This window comes from Podarcis cretensis, assembly GCF_951804945.1.
Source record: "Podarcis cretensis genome assembly, chromosome: 3".
NCBI classification, from domain to species: Eukaryota; Metazoa; Chordata; class Lepidosauria; order Squamata; family Lacertidae; genus Podarcis; species Podarcis cretensis.
In genome coordinates, this window is record NC_137172.1 from 11,955,999 (window position 1) to 11,975,140 (window position 19,142).

A 19,142-nucleotide genomic window follows, 5' to 3' on the forward strand; every position below is an offset into this window, starting at 1 on the left:
GGAGTACCAATGAATTTTGTGCATAATAATAATAATAATAATACTGCAGTAATTTATTATTTCTACCCGGCCCATCTGGCGGGGTTTCCCCAGCCACTCTGGGCCGCTTCCAACGGAATATTAAAAACACAATAAAACATCAAACATTAAAATCTTCCCCCAACAGGGCTGCCTTCTATTATCTTCTAAAAGTCAGATAGTTGTTTATTTCCTTGACATCTGAAGGGAGGGCATTCCACAGGGCGGGCACCACTACCTAGAAGGCCCTCTGCCTGATTTCTTGTAACTTTGCTTCTCGCAGTGAGCAAACTGCCAGAAGGCCCTCAGAGCTGGACCTCAGTGTCTGGGCAGAACAATGGAGGTGGAGACGCTCCTTCAGGTATACTGGGCTGAGGCCTCCATTTTCAGATTTGAACTTTGAAGACCCAACAATAAACAACAACAACACATTGTAATATCAGAGTTTAAGCACGTGCATCAGCTGTTGCTATGGAAAGAAGAAGAAGAAGAAGAAGAAGAAGAAGAAGAAGAAGAAGTAGTAGTTATTATTTATACCCCGCCCATCTGGCTGGGTTTCCCCAGCCACTCTGGGCGGCTTCCAACAGAACACTAAAATACAATAACCTATTAAACATTAAAAGCTTCCCTAAACAGGGCTGCCTTCAGATGTCTTCTAAAAGTTTGGTAGTTATTTTTCTCTTTGACATCTGGTGGGAGGGCTTTCCACAGGGCGGGTGTCACTACTGAGAAGGCCCTCTGCTTGGTTCCCTGTAACTTGGCTTCTCGTAGCAAGGGAACTGCCAGAAGGTGCTCGGCGCTGGACCTCAGTGTCCGGGCAGAATGATGGAGGTGGAGACGCTCCTTCAGGTATACTGGACCGAGGCCGTTTAGGGCTTTAAAGGTCAGCACCAACACTTTGAATTGTGCTCGGAAACGTACTGGGGGCCAGTGTAGGTCTTTCAAGACCGGTGTTATGTGGTCCCGGCGGCCACTCCCAGTCACCAGTCTAGCTGCCACATTCTGGATTAGTTGTAGTTTCCGGGTCACCTTCAAAGGTAGCCCCACATAGAGCGCATTGCAGTAGTCCAAGCGAGAGATAACTAGAGCATGCACCACTCTGGCAAGACAGTCTGCGGGCAGGTAGGGTCTCAACCTGCGTACCAGATGGAGCTGGTAAACAGCTGCCCAGGACACAGAATTGACCTGCGCCTCCATGGACAGCTGTGAGTCCAGAAAGACTCCCAGGCTGCGCACCTGGTCCTTCAGGGGCACAGTTACCCCATTCAGGAACAGGGAGTCAATGAGAACCTAACTTGATCCTGCCTGTCACTTTAATGGTCCTCCTATCTAGGGACAATGTTGTATGTTATTATCGCTCCCGTATCTCTGCTGTGATTTCCATCCGGTAGGGGACCTTTTGCATTCTGGGGGCAGGTTTGCTTTATGGACACCCTTTCAAAGACCATGTGCCAGGTGAATAGTATATAAGGCTACATTTCAGCCATACAAAAGTTAGAGGCTTCTACAGACAGCTCTTTCCGTCCAGGCAAGCTAGTGGAAGGCACATTCCAGTGAGGCAAAAGCACTCAAAGGGGGCATGGAGGGGACAGTGAGGGTGTGGCCTGGAAAGAAGGCGTGTGGCCTGGGAGATTCCTGAGTGACAGATAAAAATGAGGTCCCCACTCCTGTTGTAGGGACGCAGGTGGCGCTGTTTGTTAAACCACAGAGCCTAGGACTTGCCGATCAGAAGGTCGGTGGTTCGAATCCCCGCGACAGGGTGAGCTCCCGTTGCTCGGTCCCAGCTCCTGCCAACCTAGCAGTTCGAAAGCACGTCAAAGTGCAAGTAGATAAATAGGTACTGCTCCGGCAGAAAGGTAAACGGCGTTTCTGTGCGCTGCTCTGGTTCGCCAGAAGCGGCTTAGTCATCCTGGCCACATGACCCAGAAGCTGTATGTCGGCTCCCTCAGACAATAAAGTGAGATGAGCGCCACAACCCCAGAGTCTGCCACGGCTGGACCTAATGGTCAGGGGTCGCTTTACCTTTACTCCTGTTGTACATGTTCGATTAACTTTCACTGATTAAAAAAAAAAATCTCAAAAGCCAGAATACACACTCTAGCACAGCTGCATACTTTAGTATTAATTTGCATAACATGATTTATGACACTTGACTTCCATTTCTCATGGCGCAGGAATTTGGATATTGTTTTTCCTTCCCCTGAAGCATAATACCAGACGTTCTCGATAGAAAGCAAAAGACAATGTACAATGGATTTTGCATTTAATTTTGTGTGATTTAAAGGCAGCCTGAAACCTTGTCATATCCTTGACAGTTCTAACTGCATTACAGCAACCGCAGAATCCACCGTACGTCTGAGCAAATCAGAGCAGCTGTATCTCAGTGTTAGGGTTAGTGCTGAACAAGCCTTGTGAAGACAAGTTGTCATATTTAAAACAAAAGAACTCACAGCATTTCTCTCAAGCATAGAAGGAAACTAGCATAGCAGCTACATTGGATAAATTAGTCCACTATCCTTGACACTCCCCATTTTTTCAGATAGGTTGTCCACATTATTTTTAATTTTTCAAGGTGCCCCCAAAATGTTCCTGGATTTAGGTCTATTTTTACAAAAGAAAATCATATTCTTCATCGTTTAAAAGGGATCCTGTTTGTCAAAATGCAAAACTGCACAGGAGATTGATGGAGGAAGGTTTTTTGTTGATATCAAACAGTGTCATGCACAGCCAACTTCTGCTTTAAACTTGCAGCTCTGGGTTTTCCCAGAGCTTGACCCTACAGAAGATGAGTATATTTAGACTGAAAGCAGTGAGGGCACCTTCTGATCATGCGTGTTCCTTCAGCCACTGAATTTGTATGCTTAGAAAAGCACACAGCAGGTTTTCCTTCTACCTGCAGCTAAAACCACATGCAGCAAACACGGATACCCTAAATGCATTGTGGGAACTGTAGTTCTCAGAAACGTAAAGGGTCTCTTGACAGGCCGCAGCCTCCCTCTTCAGGAGAACCTGCAGGAGCTTCTGAGAGCTTCCTCTCCCATCTACAGCTTGTGCAACAGGTCCCAGGCTCACCCACAACATGACCCAAGAACCCAGTGTAAAGAGGCATGGCATAGGTGCCCACTTAGGTCTGTAAAAACCGGCACTTTTACAAGAGCCACGTAATGTTCATTTTGCACTTGCAAGAAATCGATCGTTTAGTGTAGCAGCTCCTAGGCTTTGGAACTTCCTGCCCATTGATATTAAAGGTAAAGGTAAAGGGACCCCTGACCATTAGGTTCTTTCGTGGCCAACTCTGGGGTTGCGGCACTCATCACGCTTTATTGGCCAAGGAGGCTGGCGTACAGCTTCTGGGTCATGTGGCCAGCATGACTAAGCCACTTCTGGCGAACCAGAGCAGCACATGGAAACGCTGTTTACCTTCCCGCTGGAGCGGTACCTATTTATCTACTTGCACTTTGATGTACTTTTGAACTGCTAGGTTGGCAGGAGCTGGGACTGAGCAACCAGAGCTCACCCCATTGCAGGGATTCGAACTGCCAACCTTCTGATCGGCAAGTCCTAGGCTCTGTGGTTTAACCCACAGCGCCACCCGCGCCCCAAGCCCATTGATATTAGGCAGGGGCTTTCACTGTATTAAATATTTATTTATTTATTATTATTTGTTGTTGTTGTTGTTGTTGTTGTTTAGTCGTGTCCGACTCTTCGTGACCCCATGGACCAGAGCACGCCAGGCACTCCTGTCTTCCACTGCCTCCCACAGTTTGGTCAAACTCATGCTGGTAGCTTCGTCCTCTGTCGTCCCCTTCTCCTTGTGTCCTCCATCTTTCCCAACATCAGAGTCTTTTCCAGGGAGTCTTGTCTTCTCATGAGGTGGCCAAGGTATTGGAGCCTTAGCTTCAGGATCTTTCCTTCCAGTGAGCACTCAGGGCTGATTTCCTTCAGAATGGATAGGTTTGATCTTCTTGCAGTCCATGGGACTCTCAAGAGTCTCCTCCAGCACCATAATTCAAAAGCATCAATTCTTCGGCGATCAGCCTTCTTTATGGTCCAGCTCTCACTTCCATACATTACTACTGGGAAAACCATAGCTTTAACTTGACGGACCTTTGTTGGCAAGGTGATGTCTCTGCTTTTTAAGATGCTGTCTAGGTTTGTCATTGCTTTTCTCCCAAGAAGCAGGGGTCTTTTAATTTCGTGACTGCTGTCACCATCTGCAGTGATCATGGAGCCCAAGAAAGTAAAATCTCTCACTGCCTCCATTTCTTCCCCTTCTATTTGGCAGTAGGTGATGGGCCCAGTGGCCATGATCTTCGTTTTTTTGATGTTGAGCTTCAGACCATATTTTGCGCTCTCCTCTTTCACCCTCATTAAAAGGTTCTTTAATTCCTCCTCACTTTCTGCCATCAAAATTGTGTCATCTGCATATCTTGTTGAAGATTCCAAGATTCCAGCAATCTTGATTCCAGCTTGGGATTCATCTAGCCCAGCCTTTCGCATGATGAATTCTGCATATAAGTTAAATATTTATTTACTTATACCCGCCCATTTGGCTGGGCTTCCCCAGCCACTCTGGGTAGTTCCCAACAAAATATTAAAAACACGGTAAAACATCAAACATTAAAAATGTCCCTAAAATGTTTGATCATAGAAATGTTAATTTAAAGAAGCAACAGAAAAGTACATAGATTCGGATTTGTTTATATCTTATCATCACAGAAGTTTAACATCCATAGAAGTTAACTGAGAGCCCAATTAAACCACAACATAAACTTAAAATGCCAAATTTACAGAAGAGTCAGGGTTGGCCCAAAATCCACCTGGACACCAGATGGTTTTTGACGCCTGCTGAAAATTTATTTGTACTTTTGGTACATTATGTTAGTAAGTATCAGTGTTTCGAAATGTTTCTCATGTGTTTTCTCATGTCATTTCTTTTTAAGGGTTGTTTTTATGGGTGCCTTCAATCCATATTTTGGATTGCCTACTGCAAACTTGCTTAGAGGTCTTTAGAACTAGTAAGCGATATATACATTTTGTGAAATGAAATGTCCACTAATATGGACGTTCCCATTCATTTGAGTGAGTCACATAATTCTCTGTGTAGTCACTTTCCTCTGGTGATAAAGTCTGCAGTTTCAATGCATACAATACTAGGCACCACCTCCAGTGTTAATAAATGATAGCAGGGCTAGCGGGGGACCTCTGTCAGATAGGACCCAGGCACCTTGACTGTCATTTCCTAGGTACATAAATCCTACATAAATTGTCTTGACTCTGCAAAGTTAAGCCTACCTGGACCATCTGGTGAATTTGCCTAAATACAACCTGAGAGAAGACCCAGCTTTGTGTGAAGAGTAAGGACGGGGCAGAAATTTGATTCAGTTGACATTTAAAGGCAAACTACTAAATTACACTCTCTGAAATAATACACAAACCAAAACACAGCTCTCCTTCAAGATTCGCAGTTCTGTGAATTTTGCAGTGCTCTTCTCCAGCCAGGTAATGTGTACAAAAATTCAAATGCTAGGGTAAAGTGTATCTCTATTAGAAGAGATAATATACCAAAATCCATTCTATTAGGGAAAATTGCATTGCAAAAATATGTGTATTGGGAGAAAATGCATACAAAGATATGTTTGGGGTTTTTAAAAGAAAAAAATGCATTAAAATGCAGGCAAATTTTCATGACGTTTTTTAAAAAAATCACGAATTGCTACAGAAATGTGAAAAACTGATTTTTAAGATTGGAAAAAAATGAAGTAACAAATTGACAGATCTATCCAGCCCTATTAAAGGCCTATCATCTTTCCTTTTTAGACATAAATGAATGTGAGACCAGCAACCCATGTGCACAACTATGCTACAACACGGTCGGATCTTTCATCTGCCAGTGCAATCAAGGCTTCGAATTAAGCCGGGACAGAATGAATTGCGATGGTGAGTGACTGTTGGCTACATTGGTGGTTCTCAAAGGACATGGGATGGTAGGAGGCTTTTAAGTTGACTTTGGGCGGTGCAATTTGGGGGGGGGGGGGTAGAAGCATTAGTGACTCCAGATTCTCCAGTTAGAGGTTTCTAACTGTCCCCATTTGTTTTATCAGTAGTCTTCTAATGTTTAATGTCCACGGTCATCAGGTACAACCACAGTTAAGCACCTGGAAATCCCACTGATTTCAGAGGGCGAGCTAAGCAGTCACTGAAATCAATCCTGATGGGGCTTCACTTTGCACTGAATTGTGTCCGACTTCTGCAGAACATGGGCTTTGCATGCACAATGGTCTGGTTTGCATGTGAAGAACCTGTGCCCCCCCCCAGGTGTTGTTAAACTACAACTCCCTTCAGCCTCAACTGATCATCAGGGACGATGAGAGCTGTAGTCCAGCAACATCTGGAGGGCCACAGGTTCCCCAGCCCTACTTTAAACCATAGTTAAACTATAGTTTAATGAGAATGTGGTGCATGCTGCTGAAATCATATGCCGTTGCTCCTCTCCTGCCATGGTGCTGCAGAACAAACCACACTCTGGTTTACTCTTGCATCTGAACCCTGTGTTTTACTTCTTTTAAAACAAATCGCAAGTGGCAACCCTGGTTTGTTCTTAGCTTACCGCTCATGGTTTGCTTGAGGGAAACAAAGAGCCCTGGTTCAGATATAACCCTACGCCAGGCCATGGTTTGTTTCCTGGCAGTGCAGCAGCAGGACAGGACCGAATGTGATTTCCACAGCACAGGCACATGAAACCATGGCTTATTTTAACTATGGTTTGAAGTGACGTGAAAATGAGGACAACGTCTCAAGCTCATTCCCTGGCATCTCTGGTTAAATGTTCCCAAATACCAGAAATAATATTGAGTCCGTCTCAAATGCCTGTGCTCAGGTTGTGAAAACGGTGGGGTGGCAGCATCTTGCCACTCTTAAAAAGTGGTGCGTTGTGGGGAAAAGGTTCAAGAGGGCTTATCTGTGAGTCACCTGGCTCGGGGGTTCCCTCAACCCTCCAGAGCATATTTAGGGGATGCAGAAGGACAAAGAGGGCGGCAATCCTATTGCACAAGCAGGCCTCCTTCTGTGCAGTCAACAACTTAGTTGAATCCTGCTCTGTGAGATATAACAGAACAGGAAGAGCTTTTTGTCCTAACCCTATAACTCTTATAAGGTTGTATCCAGCAGAGTCGTTGCATGAATGAAGTGACTTCTGCATGTGCATGAGAACTTCCTGTCCCTCTCCTCACCTCACACACAAACACCCTAAATCCACTTCATGGTTTCCTTGAACCCTTCAGAAGAGATGTTGTGGGTCAGGATATAGATGAAAGAGGGGGAGAAGAAGTTCTGTTGTCTGAGCAGAAGCTCTTCCCCTCATGCAGTGACATAACTGGATTCAACCCACAGTTGAGAGCCAGTGTGGTGTAGTGGTTAAGAGCGGTGGACTCGTAATCTGGGGAACCGGGTTCGATTCCCCGCTCCTCCACATGCAGCTGCTGGGTGACCTTGGGCTAGTCACACTTCTCTGAAGTCTCTCAGCCCCACTCACCTCACAGAGTGTTTGTTGTGGGGGAGGAAGGGAAAGGAGAATGTTAGCCGCTTTGAGACTCCTTAAAGGGAGTGAAAGGCGGGATATCAAATCCAAACTCTTCTTCTTCTTCTTCTTAAAACTGAGCAAAACATTTACTAGCAATTTTACCCCACTTCAAATGGCAGGTGCTTTTCTGGGGTCAAAAGCCCTGGTCACTTTTCCCCTTTTCTTTTTCCCCTTTTTGATGCCTGCACATGTTTCAGGTGGTGAAGACCCTGCTACTGGGTGTGGTTTTTTTTTAAAAAAAGAAATTAAACACAAGATGCAAGAATGAGTGGCAGAAGTGTTGCCTTCACTCTGATTGGACTTCAGACCTCAGATTTCATTGGCCAATGCTCCCTGCCCGCAATCTGTTGCTTTGTATTTTTATCTTATGAACCGCCCTGGCATCTTATGATGAAGTCGTATAAATATAGAAGTCAAATAAATAAATTGCAAGTTTTTTATTAAAAAACAAACAAACCGGAGGAAAATATGGCGTCTAGCAGATGTCTCTGTTTTACAGATGTCAACGAATGCGGAACTTCGAACTACATTTGCATGTATCAATGTGTCAATGAACCAGGGAGGTATTCTTGCCTGTGTCCAGATGGATACCAGTTAATCAGAGGCAGAAACTGTCAAGGTAAGCATATGTCTCTTGTGGCACTCCTGCCGCCTTGATTCTAACATATAAACCAATATTGAACTGTGGGGTAGGAAGAATCACACCTTCTATATACTGCATAGTATCCCTTTATCGACTTAATAGTCCATGGTTTTCATCCTCCATCAACTCGTAGAACCTTATTAAGAGACATTCTCATTTGATTGCCTTTGTGCTGGGCCCGGAGGTAGCCCAAGCAACACGGTCCAGGTCTGGTCCCGAATCCAAGGGTTCCGTGAGGAGTCAGTCCAACAGGGCCAAGGCAGGACACAAGGCAGGAAACCAGGCTAGGTCAGGCACAGGGTCTCAGGCAGGTTCTGGCAAACAGCAACGTTGCTCCCGCAACCTGGGGCAGGGTCCAGCAGCCTTTTATCTCTGTTGGGGTAATGGCCAGTCCTGATCCCCCAGTGACTCACCTCCCTGTTTCGCCCAAAGGCGAGCATTCCTCCTGCGAGTACTCAGGTCTCTCCTTCTCTCAGACCTCAGTCTCTGCAGCTCGGGAGACGACGGTGGGTTACTAGACCCAGAGGCCCCCTCAGCCTCTCCTGACCCAAATGATAGTGGAGCAGCTGTAAGTGATGGCCCAGCTGAAGGCCCCTGACTCGGCCCAGCTGGTGCTTGTTGCAGAGGAACCTGTGCAGACTGGGGCTCTTCAGAATCAGGCCCCAGACTAGGTTCAGCTGCCGCCTGAGGCAAAAGGTCTGGTGCGGACTGAGAATCCTCTGGCTCCGAGTCCGAGCCTGAGTCCCAGGCCATCACAGCCTTTCTTGGAACGTCTAAAACCATCACCCACTACTTTTCTGTCTTTTCTGTGCAACTGCTAAGCTCTGTTTTCCTTGTATGGGCATTTTTGTTACTTGAAATTAAAAATCAATAATAATAATAACAACCATTTTTAAAGAGTCTTTCATTGTCTCCGGATTCTTCCTGTAAATCTCTTCAACATGGGCAGTGCAAAATGTCCCCTGTGCAACTTGCCACCAGCACAGCAAAGCAGGGGGCAGATGAACCTTCTTCACTCCCTGTAGGGAACTTCAAAGATCCAGGAAGAGGTGGGGGATATTTTAAGCATCTTACAGACCACAGTACATGATTGGTGGGCTCTGTGTAGGCCTGGTTTAAGATGAATGGAAGTTCTGCATACATGAGGCTGGCAGCTATACATGACGGGCGGGCAGGTTCCAGACTTGTGGGGTCTACTTTATTTTTTCACTAGAACCCCAAGATCTGCTAACAGAAGCCAGGTGACTTGGTGGGCAACTGGATCTGACTCATGTGCTAGAACCTTCCCTTGTCCACACTTCCACTTGTCCCACTGATTTACTGCTGAATCAGAGCAAATGGCAATCGGCTATTGTTATGTACTGAAGTTCTCACCCTGGGCAGCAGGGGGATACTGCAGATAGTTTTCACTCAGGTCCACATATGCAAATAAGGGGTTGAAAGTGACGTTCAGTGATTGGATAGTTACAAAAAGTGGTTACTGTTGCGTTCTAGTGGAGCTCTATATAAGCAGGCTGGCTGAACCCTTCAGTTCAGTTCAGTTCTGGCCTGTGAATAAACAAGAGCTGTTTGAAGAATCGCTGTGTCGTCTGACATGTTCACCCACAACTTAGCAGCTATTCTGTGGATTAGCGTTTGCTCCGATTCAGCAGCAAACAGCGGGTTTTTCTGGGGAAAGTGGTGAGACAAATGAACAACCACTCAGACCCAAGCCTGGAAAGCACGGGGCAAGCAGAACTATGGACAAAACCTTTGATGGGGGAGCCACAACCCACCTTACATCGTTATGACATCCAGTGATATCAATTTAGTTTTGCCCCAGCCTGGTGATCATCGGCTTGTGGTAACACACAGGCAAGCTTTCTCAGTGCCATGGTCAGGGTTGTGGAATGCACGTCCTTCTAAAATAAGAGAAGTCATCAGTATTGGCATGCCGCTGGCTCCTGTTTAGGCAAGCATTCTCCTGGATCTGAACTTACGATGACATTGTTTTAACAGGTTTTTTTTAAACTGTTTTGTTGCATTTTTAAACTGTGTCGTTTAATTAAAGATGTTTTAATGTCATTTCATATTTTAATTATGGATTGATTAGATAGTTTTAAATCACCTGCGCTCAAAAAATGTACACTGAACTGCTGATCTGCTACAGGGGGCATGTTCAAGGTGTTACTATTGGTATATCAAGCCCTTTACAATTTGGGACTGGTTTACATACGAGATCACCTTACCTCGATCGCTTCGATCAATGGAATTGGCACTGCTACAAGTGCCACCTAAAACCTCATTCCACATTTGTGAGAACCAAGTCATTTAGTGCATCCTTTCCAGCACCTGCTGAAGACCTTCATACTCAGACGAGCCTACCCAAACACTTACAAAGTTTGTATGAGTTTTGATTTGGGGAGGGGGGCCTATTCTATTGCGGTTTTAACTTTTCGTCTGTTTTAAATTGCAGCTGTAAAATTTGTAGTGATAATTAAATCTTTGGGGGAGTAAACCAATTTTATGTTTTATTTACTATCATGCAGTATATCAATTTTATGAAATAAATAAATAATCAGGCCACAGGGCTGGAGGTTCTCTACTGCCAGCTTAGTAGAGGCAGCTATCTGCTGCAGATTCAAGTACAAAGGCCTATCTAAATTACAACTGTTCAGGGGTTCTGCCAGCAAAACTCTAAATCATGGGCAGGCAAATGATACGATAATCTTTATTGTCATTGTCCCATACAGAACAACAAAATTGAAAAAATCTACATCAGACATTCAAAAACCAACAAGCCTGCTATCCCAGCTATCCCAGCCTGGTTAACCCCCTAAAAACTAAGGCCCAGGGGCCAAATCTGGCCCAATCGCCTTCTAAATCCGGCCCACGGACGGTCTGGGAATCAGCATGTTTTTACATGAGTAGAATGTGTCCTTTTATTTAAAAGGCATCTCTGGGTTATTTGTGGGGCATAGGAATTCGTTCATTATTATTTTTTCAAAATATAGTCCGGCCCCCCACAAGGTCTGAGGGACAGTGGACCGGTCCGCTGCTGAAAAAGTTTGCTGACCCCTGCTCTAAAGGTTCACTTCTTTCGCTTCCTCTCTTAGATATCAATGAATGTGAAGTGGGCCATGAATGCCGGGAGGACGAAATGTGCTGGAACTATCACGGCGGATACCGCTGTTACCCGAGGAACCCTTGCCAAGAGCCTTACGTGCTGTCGTCTGAAAAGTAAGGGGAGCCGCTAAGAGATCTTTTAGCAAAGCCTCATTTGCAACGTTCAGAGCTGCAAAGCCCATGGGTGCGAGGAGTTTGTTTTTCAGTCGTTGTGGTTTGTCTTACAGTCGCTGCGTTTGCCCTGTGTCCAACCCCCTTTGCCGAGATCTTCCATACTCCATTGTGCACAAATACATGAGCATCCGCTCAGAAAGAACGACTCCGTCCGATATCTTCCAAATCCAGGCGACTACGATTTACCCCAATACCATTAACACGTTCCGGATCAAATCTGGAAATGAGAACGGAGACTTCGTCCTGAGAGTGAGTATTTCGCCAAGTTCCACTAACAAAATTTGACACGGCTCCCCTGGGTTTCCATAAAGCTCCCATAAGGGCAGCAGCATAGTGCGGTTTGCCGGCTCCTGGGTCGGCACATGAATGAAGCCCGCTGTGCCAGCCCAGCTCTTGCTGCCAATACTGCCAGAGCACCACCCCCACCAGAGACAAGAAGGGCCACACTGCCCCACCTGTCCCCACACAGGTGAAAGCCCAGCTGCCTGATGCAGCCCTTGGCAGGCGACTCTCACCCCCACCCTGACACCCATGGGTGGGATGAGGAGGACGCAGCAGTCATGCACCCTTCAATTCCAGCCTCACAAATCGAGGGTGAGGCTAGGATCGAAGGCACATAGCTGTTGCATCCTTCTCACACCACCCTGCCAGCTTTAGGATTATTTGGAAAAAAAAAATTAATTCAGCTCTGCAGCTGGGAGGGTAAAAAGGTATTGATTTTCATTCCAACACGTGATAATAATTATAATTATTTATTATTTACTATTTATTATTTATTATTTATTATTTATTATTTATTATTTATTATTTATTATTTATTATTTATTATTTATACCCTGCCCATCTGGCTGGGTTTCCCCAGCCACTCTGGGCAACTTCCAACACAATATTAAAATACAATAATGCCTCAAACATTAAAAGCTTCCCTAAACAGGGCTGCCTTCAGATGTCGTCTAAAAGTCTGGTAGTTGTTGTTCTCTTTGACATCTGGTGGGAGGGTGTCCCACAGGATAGGTGCCACTGCCGAGACGGCCCTCTGCCTGGTTCCCTGTAACTTGGCTTCTCGCAGTGAGGGAACCGCCAGGAGGCCCTCGGTTCAGCTCAGTGTCTGGGCTGAACGATGGGGGTGGAGACGCTCCTTCGGGTATACTGGACCGAGGCCGTTTGTCGCATGCAGCCTTGGGGCTGTTCTGCTGCAGTTCTGCTTCCATCAAAGACAACGTTATTTGTCTCACTCTCTGCTGCGAGAGAATTTTAATTAATTATCATTACATTATTCCGCACCATTTCAGTGCAAAGGATGTGCACTGCTTATGGAGTGGAAAGGAATCCATTACCGTATTTTTCGCTCCATAGGGCGCACCGGACCATAGGGCACACCTAGTTTTTAGGGGGGGAAATAAAGAAAACAAATTACCCCCCCCCCAGCCCTAAAGAGCAAATAAGCCAAGAGAGATCCATCCCGCTGGCTGTCTTGGCTTCCTCTTTAGCCACGCACAACCTCTCCAGCCGGGAGAGGCTGCGCACAGCTTTGGCAGAAGCCAAGACAGCGAACGGGATGGATCCCGCTCGCTGTCTTGGCTTCGTTTTTAGCCGCGGGGCTGGGGCGGTGGAAGCCCAAGCTTCCCCTGACCCAAGCCCCCAGAACGGGTCCGGGAGCGGTGATGAGGTTGCGCGCAACCTCGCCTTCGCTTCCAGAGCTTGCTGTTATCCGCTCCCTGGGCTTCGGACTGCAGGCTGCTATCCGCAAGCCTTCAGAGCCCGGCGGGAACTCCACAGGCTTGCGGATAGCTTCCTGAAGCCTGGAGAACGAGAGGGGTCGGTGCGCACCAACCCCTCTCGCTCTCCAGGCGTCAGCGAAAGCCTGCATTCGCTCCATAGGACGCACACACATTTCCCCTTCATTTTTGGAGGGGGAAAAAGTGCGTCCTATAGAGCGAAAAATACGGTACCTATTGTTTGCAGACATCAGCAGCAAGAGTACCGATTATTTTGCTGGACAAATGTTCATTCCAGACATGGTGGCACTTTCCACTCTCTAACATCCCTATCCATAACTCAGTGAAAACACTGCCCTTTGAAACTTACTCTCAGGTGGGTGGGGTGGAGACAGGTGATAACTTCCAATTCCTTATTTTCTTTCAGCAAACAAGCTCTGTGAGCGCAATGCTTGTGTTGGTGAAGCCGTTAACGGGACCTCGAGAACATATCATTGACCTGGAGCTGCTTACCGTCAACAGTATGAACTATCGGTCGAGTTCCGTGCTGAGATTAACGCTAATCGTAGGACCATATCCCTTTTAGCCTCTGCAGCTAAGCCACTCGCAAGCACCCACAACAGCCAAAGAAATATTCCCTTAAATGAAGCACTTACGACTTTATTTATAGAATTTACGGGGTGTGTTTGTTTTGGTTTTTTTTAAAGGGGAGGGGAAAGCCCCTTTATTAAGGAAATTAGTACTTGTAACCATGCTGTTATGCTTATAATTCAAGAGTAGGATATGTGTTTCAGCAATATAACCTGGGCATTGCGAACCTTCTGTATAAAGACGGCATTTCTCCCCACCCGATTCCTTGCGCATGTAAGCCACACACCGACTGCACAGCAATGCTATTCCCACTGGGAAGAGTGGGGTCGTACCCACTGGCTTTGCCCCAGACCCTCATGTGTTCGATGGAAGTGGTGGAAGAGCGCTGTGCGCATGGAAGCCGCACGTGCGTTGCCTCTGTGCACACACCACGGAGGACCCCAATCACAGAGGATTTCCAATCGCATGAAAGAGTTTGCATGCATAACTGGGGTCCAGCCACACCTTCCACTGAATACACAGAGGTTGGGGAGGCAGAAGGACAAGGCCAGAGACCAAAATCTCACAAACACCCTCCCCCAGTGCATTCAGTCATCACGGTTTGGAAATGAGAATAGGGCTATAATTGTTGCCTTTCTCATTTTCTTTCTAGAATAGCAGGACATCATCTTCAAATACAGACTGTTTTATCCACAGATAGAGTAAAAATTAGTTTTGACTGAGAGCTAACACTTTTCTATTACAGTCATACCTCGGGTTAAAGATGCTTCCGGTTAAATCTTTTCAGGTTGAGTCCCACAGCGACCCAGAAGTACCAGAAAGGGTTACTTCCAGGTTTCGCCACTCGCGCATGCGCAGAAGCTCAAAATGGCGTCTCGCGCATGCGCAGAAGCGGCGAATCGCGACCCGTGCGTGCGCAGGCACACGTTACGTTCTGCTCTGGTTGCGAATAGGGCTCCGGAACGGACCAGAGGTACCACTGTATGAGATCCTGGGTTGGATAGTGTTTCACCTATTCCCACTGATTTTTTATGTGGAAATGAGCCCAGCGCAGATGATGTTCTTCTGTTTGCAAGGGCTGCCCTGCTTACTTCAATGGAAGAAGCCCAATTTCAAGCACAATGGTACCTCGGGTTAAGTACTTAATTCGTTCCGGAGGTCTGTTCTTAACCTGAAACTGTTCTTAACCTGCAGCACCACTTTAGCTAATGGGGCCTCCTGCTGCTGCCGCGCCGCTGGAGCACGATTTCTGTTCTTATCCTGAAGCAAAGTTCTTAACCTGAAGCACTATTTCTGGGTTAGCAGAGTCTGTAACCTGAAGCGTATGTAACCCGAAGTACCACTGTACGTTCATCTGTAGACGTGGGTGAAATAGTGCTGCTAGCATACCCAAGAGCTTCGTGTGCACATTGAAGCACACCTGTAGGGTAGGACCCAGCCATAGAGGGACACTTTTGATGTCCCAATGTTGTTTAAAATCAGCGGGACTTGAATGCACTTTGTACTGGCAGGAAAGTGTCCCTGGGTTCAAAAGCCTGGTGGTCATAGAATCTATGAGGGAAGGAATCTTTTACAGACCGAGGGCCACAGCCCCTCGTCGGAAGCCTCCCAGGGGCCACATGGCAGTGATGGGAGGGGCCAGCTGCAAAAGTGGGTGTGCCCAGAGGGGAAGGCGAGCAAAGCAACAGATGTGACTCCTGCCTTTGTACAGCAAGACAACTTTTCAGCCATGCAGAGATCTGTGTTTTTGACGCAGAAACTCATTCATATGCCTCGCCGTCCTCCACTGAGGCATTATCGCAGTTCAAGCGTGCATTTCAGCAAGGCAAAAGCACTTGGGCAGGAGGCAGAGGTGTGGCTTGAGAAGGGTGTGTGGCCTAGGCAGAGTCCCAAGAGCCTGATATAGGGGAACGGAGGATGACATTTGGCATTCAGAGTGTAGGCATAGCTGTCAACAGTCCCTTATTTGGCGGGAAAGTCCCTTATCCCAGCGCTGTGTCCCGCTGTTGTCCCTTATTGATGATGTCCCTTAAATTTCCTGGGTTTCAAAGGAAGCAGCTCCTCTCCCTCCCTGCCTGCCTGCCATCCAGGAAGGAGGGAGGCCCCAACTGTGTTGCTGGGGGGTGGAGCTTGCATGCCTTGTGCCGATCAAATCGGCCGCGTTGCCGCGTTGCCTTTGCTCAGCGCTTCCCAGCAGAGAGGTGACGGTGGTTTTCCTTGCTGCATCCCCTTTGCCGGGTTGCTGCACTGTGGGAACCACCGCTTGAGGCTTCTTTTGGCTGCTGGTTGACTAAAATCCCTTATTTTGGCTGCTGATCCCTTATTTTCGAGGCTGCTGGTCCCTTATTTTCAAATCTGTCAGTTGACAGCTATGAGTGTAGGTTTCCCAATCCTTGTCGTAGGTGTTGCTGTGTATTCAGTGGTCTGTGTTTGCCTGAGCTTGAGTCTTGACTAAGGATTCTGAGCCCCTGTGTTCTGATTTGATATATGATATCCAATCCCAGAACATTTAAGGGTTTGGGCCTCTGCCATTGGCCCTTAAACTCTGAGTTATGATTCGCAGCTTGGAAGTTTAGACAGCCAATCACATGGGGAGTGGGAGTGGCCTAGGCCTTCAGAAATGTATATAAGCAGTTGCTTTGCCCCTGTTGTCCAGTTCTGTAGTTCAATAAAGGTTCTTGCTGTTATTACTGTGTCTTGCCTCGTGGGAACCCACCTACACTTCAGGTGGTTTATTTGTACATCCCATTGTCCACAAACCCACGTTGTGCATGAAGTGCTTCAATCAAAACAGGCCGTTCAAATGATCAACTCCCACCCGGAAACCTATGTCCCTACTGTGGAAGGACGTGTGGATCCAGAACTGACCTCCACAATTAATGAACCTAAGTTAGTCATGCCCATTAATGTCAGTGGGTCTACTCTAGCACTGGATACAACCCAGTGAAATGAATGGACCTGCCTAACCTAGGTATATCAATTTCAGCGGGTTTACTATGAGTAGAAATTAGTTGGCTACAACCTGTTAACAGACACACCGTTAAGACCATCTAACACTGTTAAGAGATCTAACAGTAAGATAGCTCGCCCACATTAAACGATGTGGATAGCGGTTATAAAAAAAGAAGAATTAATTCCTCAGACACCTATTTTTTCTCTCCTATTCGATTTTTGTGTTCTTGTTCTTTAACTGATCTGGGATTAATGAGCACCATAAAGAGAAAATAGTTCGCACTGGGTGTTTCCATACCACTTGTTACCATTTTATCTTTTCCAAGAAAAATGGGACATAAGGAAGAAGGTTTGCCAACAATGAGTGAAGCTCCCAATGGAAAGACAACATCATTTGGAGAAATGTTTCTGCATGAGTATTGTTCCTTGCTTCTTTCTAGTTCCTGAGCAAAGGAGGGGTGTGGGGGGGGGGAATATATGTTTGTATACTAAGATCCCCCAATTGAAAAAACAGCTGCTTATACCATGTTCTCTTTTTCTTTTTAAACCATTTTTGGCTTTGACTTGTGTTGTTGTTTTTTTTCAGAATTTGGGATCCAAGAGCTGGCTCCCCTTTGTTAAACTTTCTACAATACAGCAGTGCCTTGCTCATCCTATATATCTGTTTTATAACTCAGATTTGCAATTCTAAATGTACAGTGTTCATTAAAAAAAAAAAAAACGGTAGTAAAACCTGGAACTGAATACATCCCTTTGTAATATGTAAAACCTTCTCCTGTTTCTTCATCGAAAAACCATAATGAAGTCTTTGATGTACAATTTTTTATAAAATAAATAAATAAATAAATAAACCTGTTTTTAGTGGACTTGCTTTGTCTTGCGAGTTATTTTATCTTAAAAGGACAGCTCAAAGAAACCAGATCAGCAGCTGGTATATGTCAGTGGATTGTGTTGCTAATGTGAAAGAAACACACAAGTTTACATCAGCTGCACATCTGCCTGTGACTTCGTAGTGGGAGAGAGCATCTTCTCTGAATCATTCAGAAAAGGGACAATTGAGAACAGGCAGGAAAAATGCTTCCTGTCCATAGCTGTCAAGCATCCCTTATTTGAAGGGACAGTCTTTTATTCCGGCGCCATGTCCCGCTGCTGTCCCTTATTGATGGATGTCCCTTAAATGTCCCTTAAATGATGTCCCTTAAATTTCAAAGGAAGCAGCTCCTCTCCCTCCCTCCCTCCCTGCCAGCCAAGGAGGAGAAGACCCTCTGCCTGGTTCCCTGTAACTTGGCTTCTCGCAGCGAGGGAACCGCCAGAAGGCCCTCAGCGCTGGACCTTAGTGTCCGGGCAGAACGATGGGGGTGGAGGCGCTCCTAAGGCACTCTAAAATAGCAACCAACACAGGGCCCACTCCCCTTTCATCTGCCTCTCTTTGCTTCTGCCACTATCAAAGATTATGGGCCTTAAAATAGGTCCGATTGTAAAATGCTGCCTCTTCCGAGAAACGTGGATGCTGGCGGTAAATATAGAAGCCTTGAGTAAACAAGACTCTCGTGGACATAGTAACCGAGTTCATTCACTTCTTTGAGACCACCTGAACATGAGTCTAATGGGATTATTATGTTTGGATGTCTTAAAAAACAGGAGTTTACTGTTGAAATCCGTTTCCATGGCAGTGGGCTGTTGCTTATGTTTTGAAAAGGCCAAATACGTTTCTAACTTTATAACTCTTCAGCTCAACTGCAGCCCAGCTGCTTCCCCCATCGTATGTTCTGCATATGGGAGCCCCCCCCCCCACTCCACCCCAGGGAGAAGAGCCTCCTCTTACTTGAATTATTTTTAACGCCCTCGCATTTCTATCACAAACCATCATCCCTGCTGGATGGCAGATTTCCATATTTCCCAGCTGGGGGAACACCTGCATGATACAAGCCGCATCTGGTTGTTGTTGGGGGCGGGGGGGGGTGGGCCACGGGGGGAGACAATCTTATTTCATCTGGCCAGCAGAGTAAATTATTGTCACTATTGAAAGGAGAGAGGGTGCGGGTGGGGAAATATATCAACTGCTTTTTCTATTTAGGCAAAAGCAGATGTTAAACAGGGCTGTTTATTTTGTGCGGGCTTGTGTATATGTTAGCAAAAGGCAGGGCCTTTTGGTAAAAATTGGGAGCTTTGAGCCGTCTCTGGCTAGGAATAATATTATGCAGTTGCTCATCTATACTCCTGGTAATTTATAGAAAAGAAATTTAAAACTGACTTTCAATTAATCTCACTGTAGCTTGTCTATCCATTACTTTATACCACACAGTTACATATTTCTTATATAATTTATTTTTACCTCCCTACAAACTTATATTTATAC

At 46.1% G+C, this 19,142-nt stretch overlaps 1 protein-coding gene across 3 annotated transcripts in view; it reads left to right on the forward strand.

Annotated features, from left to right (window-relative positions):
• EFEMP1 (EGF containing fibulin extracellular matrix protein 1) overlaps nucleotides 1-17,649 on the forward strand; it is a 73,524-nt gene extending 55,875 nt beyond the window's left edge. For 2 of the 3 annotated variants that reach the window (XM_079968855.1, XM_079968854.1), the window contains 5 exons: nucleotides 5,839-5,958; nucleotides 8,100-8,219; nucleotides 11,339-11,462; nucleotides 11,576-11,771; nucleotides 13,668-17,649. In XM_079968855.1, coding sequence (XP_079824981.1) covers nucleotides 5,839-5,958; nucleotides 8,100-8,219; nucleotides 11,339-11,462; nucleotides 11,576-11,771; nucleotides 13,668-13,826 — 719 coding nt within the window. In that variant the 3' untranslated portion in view covers nucleotides 13,827-17,649. The remainder of the gene's footprint in view (nucleotides 1-5,838; nucleotides 5,959-8,099; nucleotides 8,220-11,338; nucleotides 11,463-11,575; nucleotides 11,772-13,667) is intronic. The other variant, XR_013836574.1, reaches the window with a different exon arrangement.
• The last annotated feature ends 1,493 nt before the right edge of the window (nucleotides 17,650-19,142 follow it).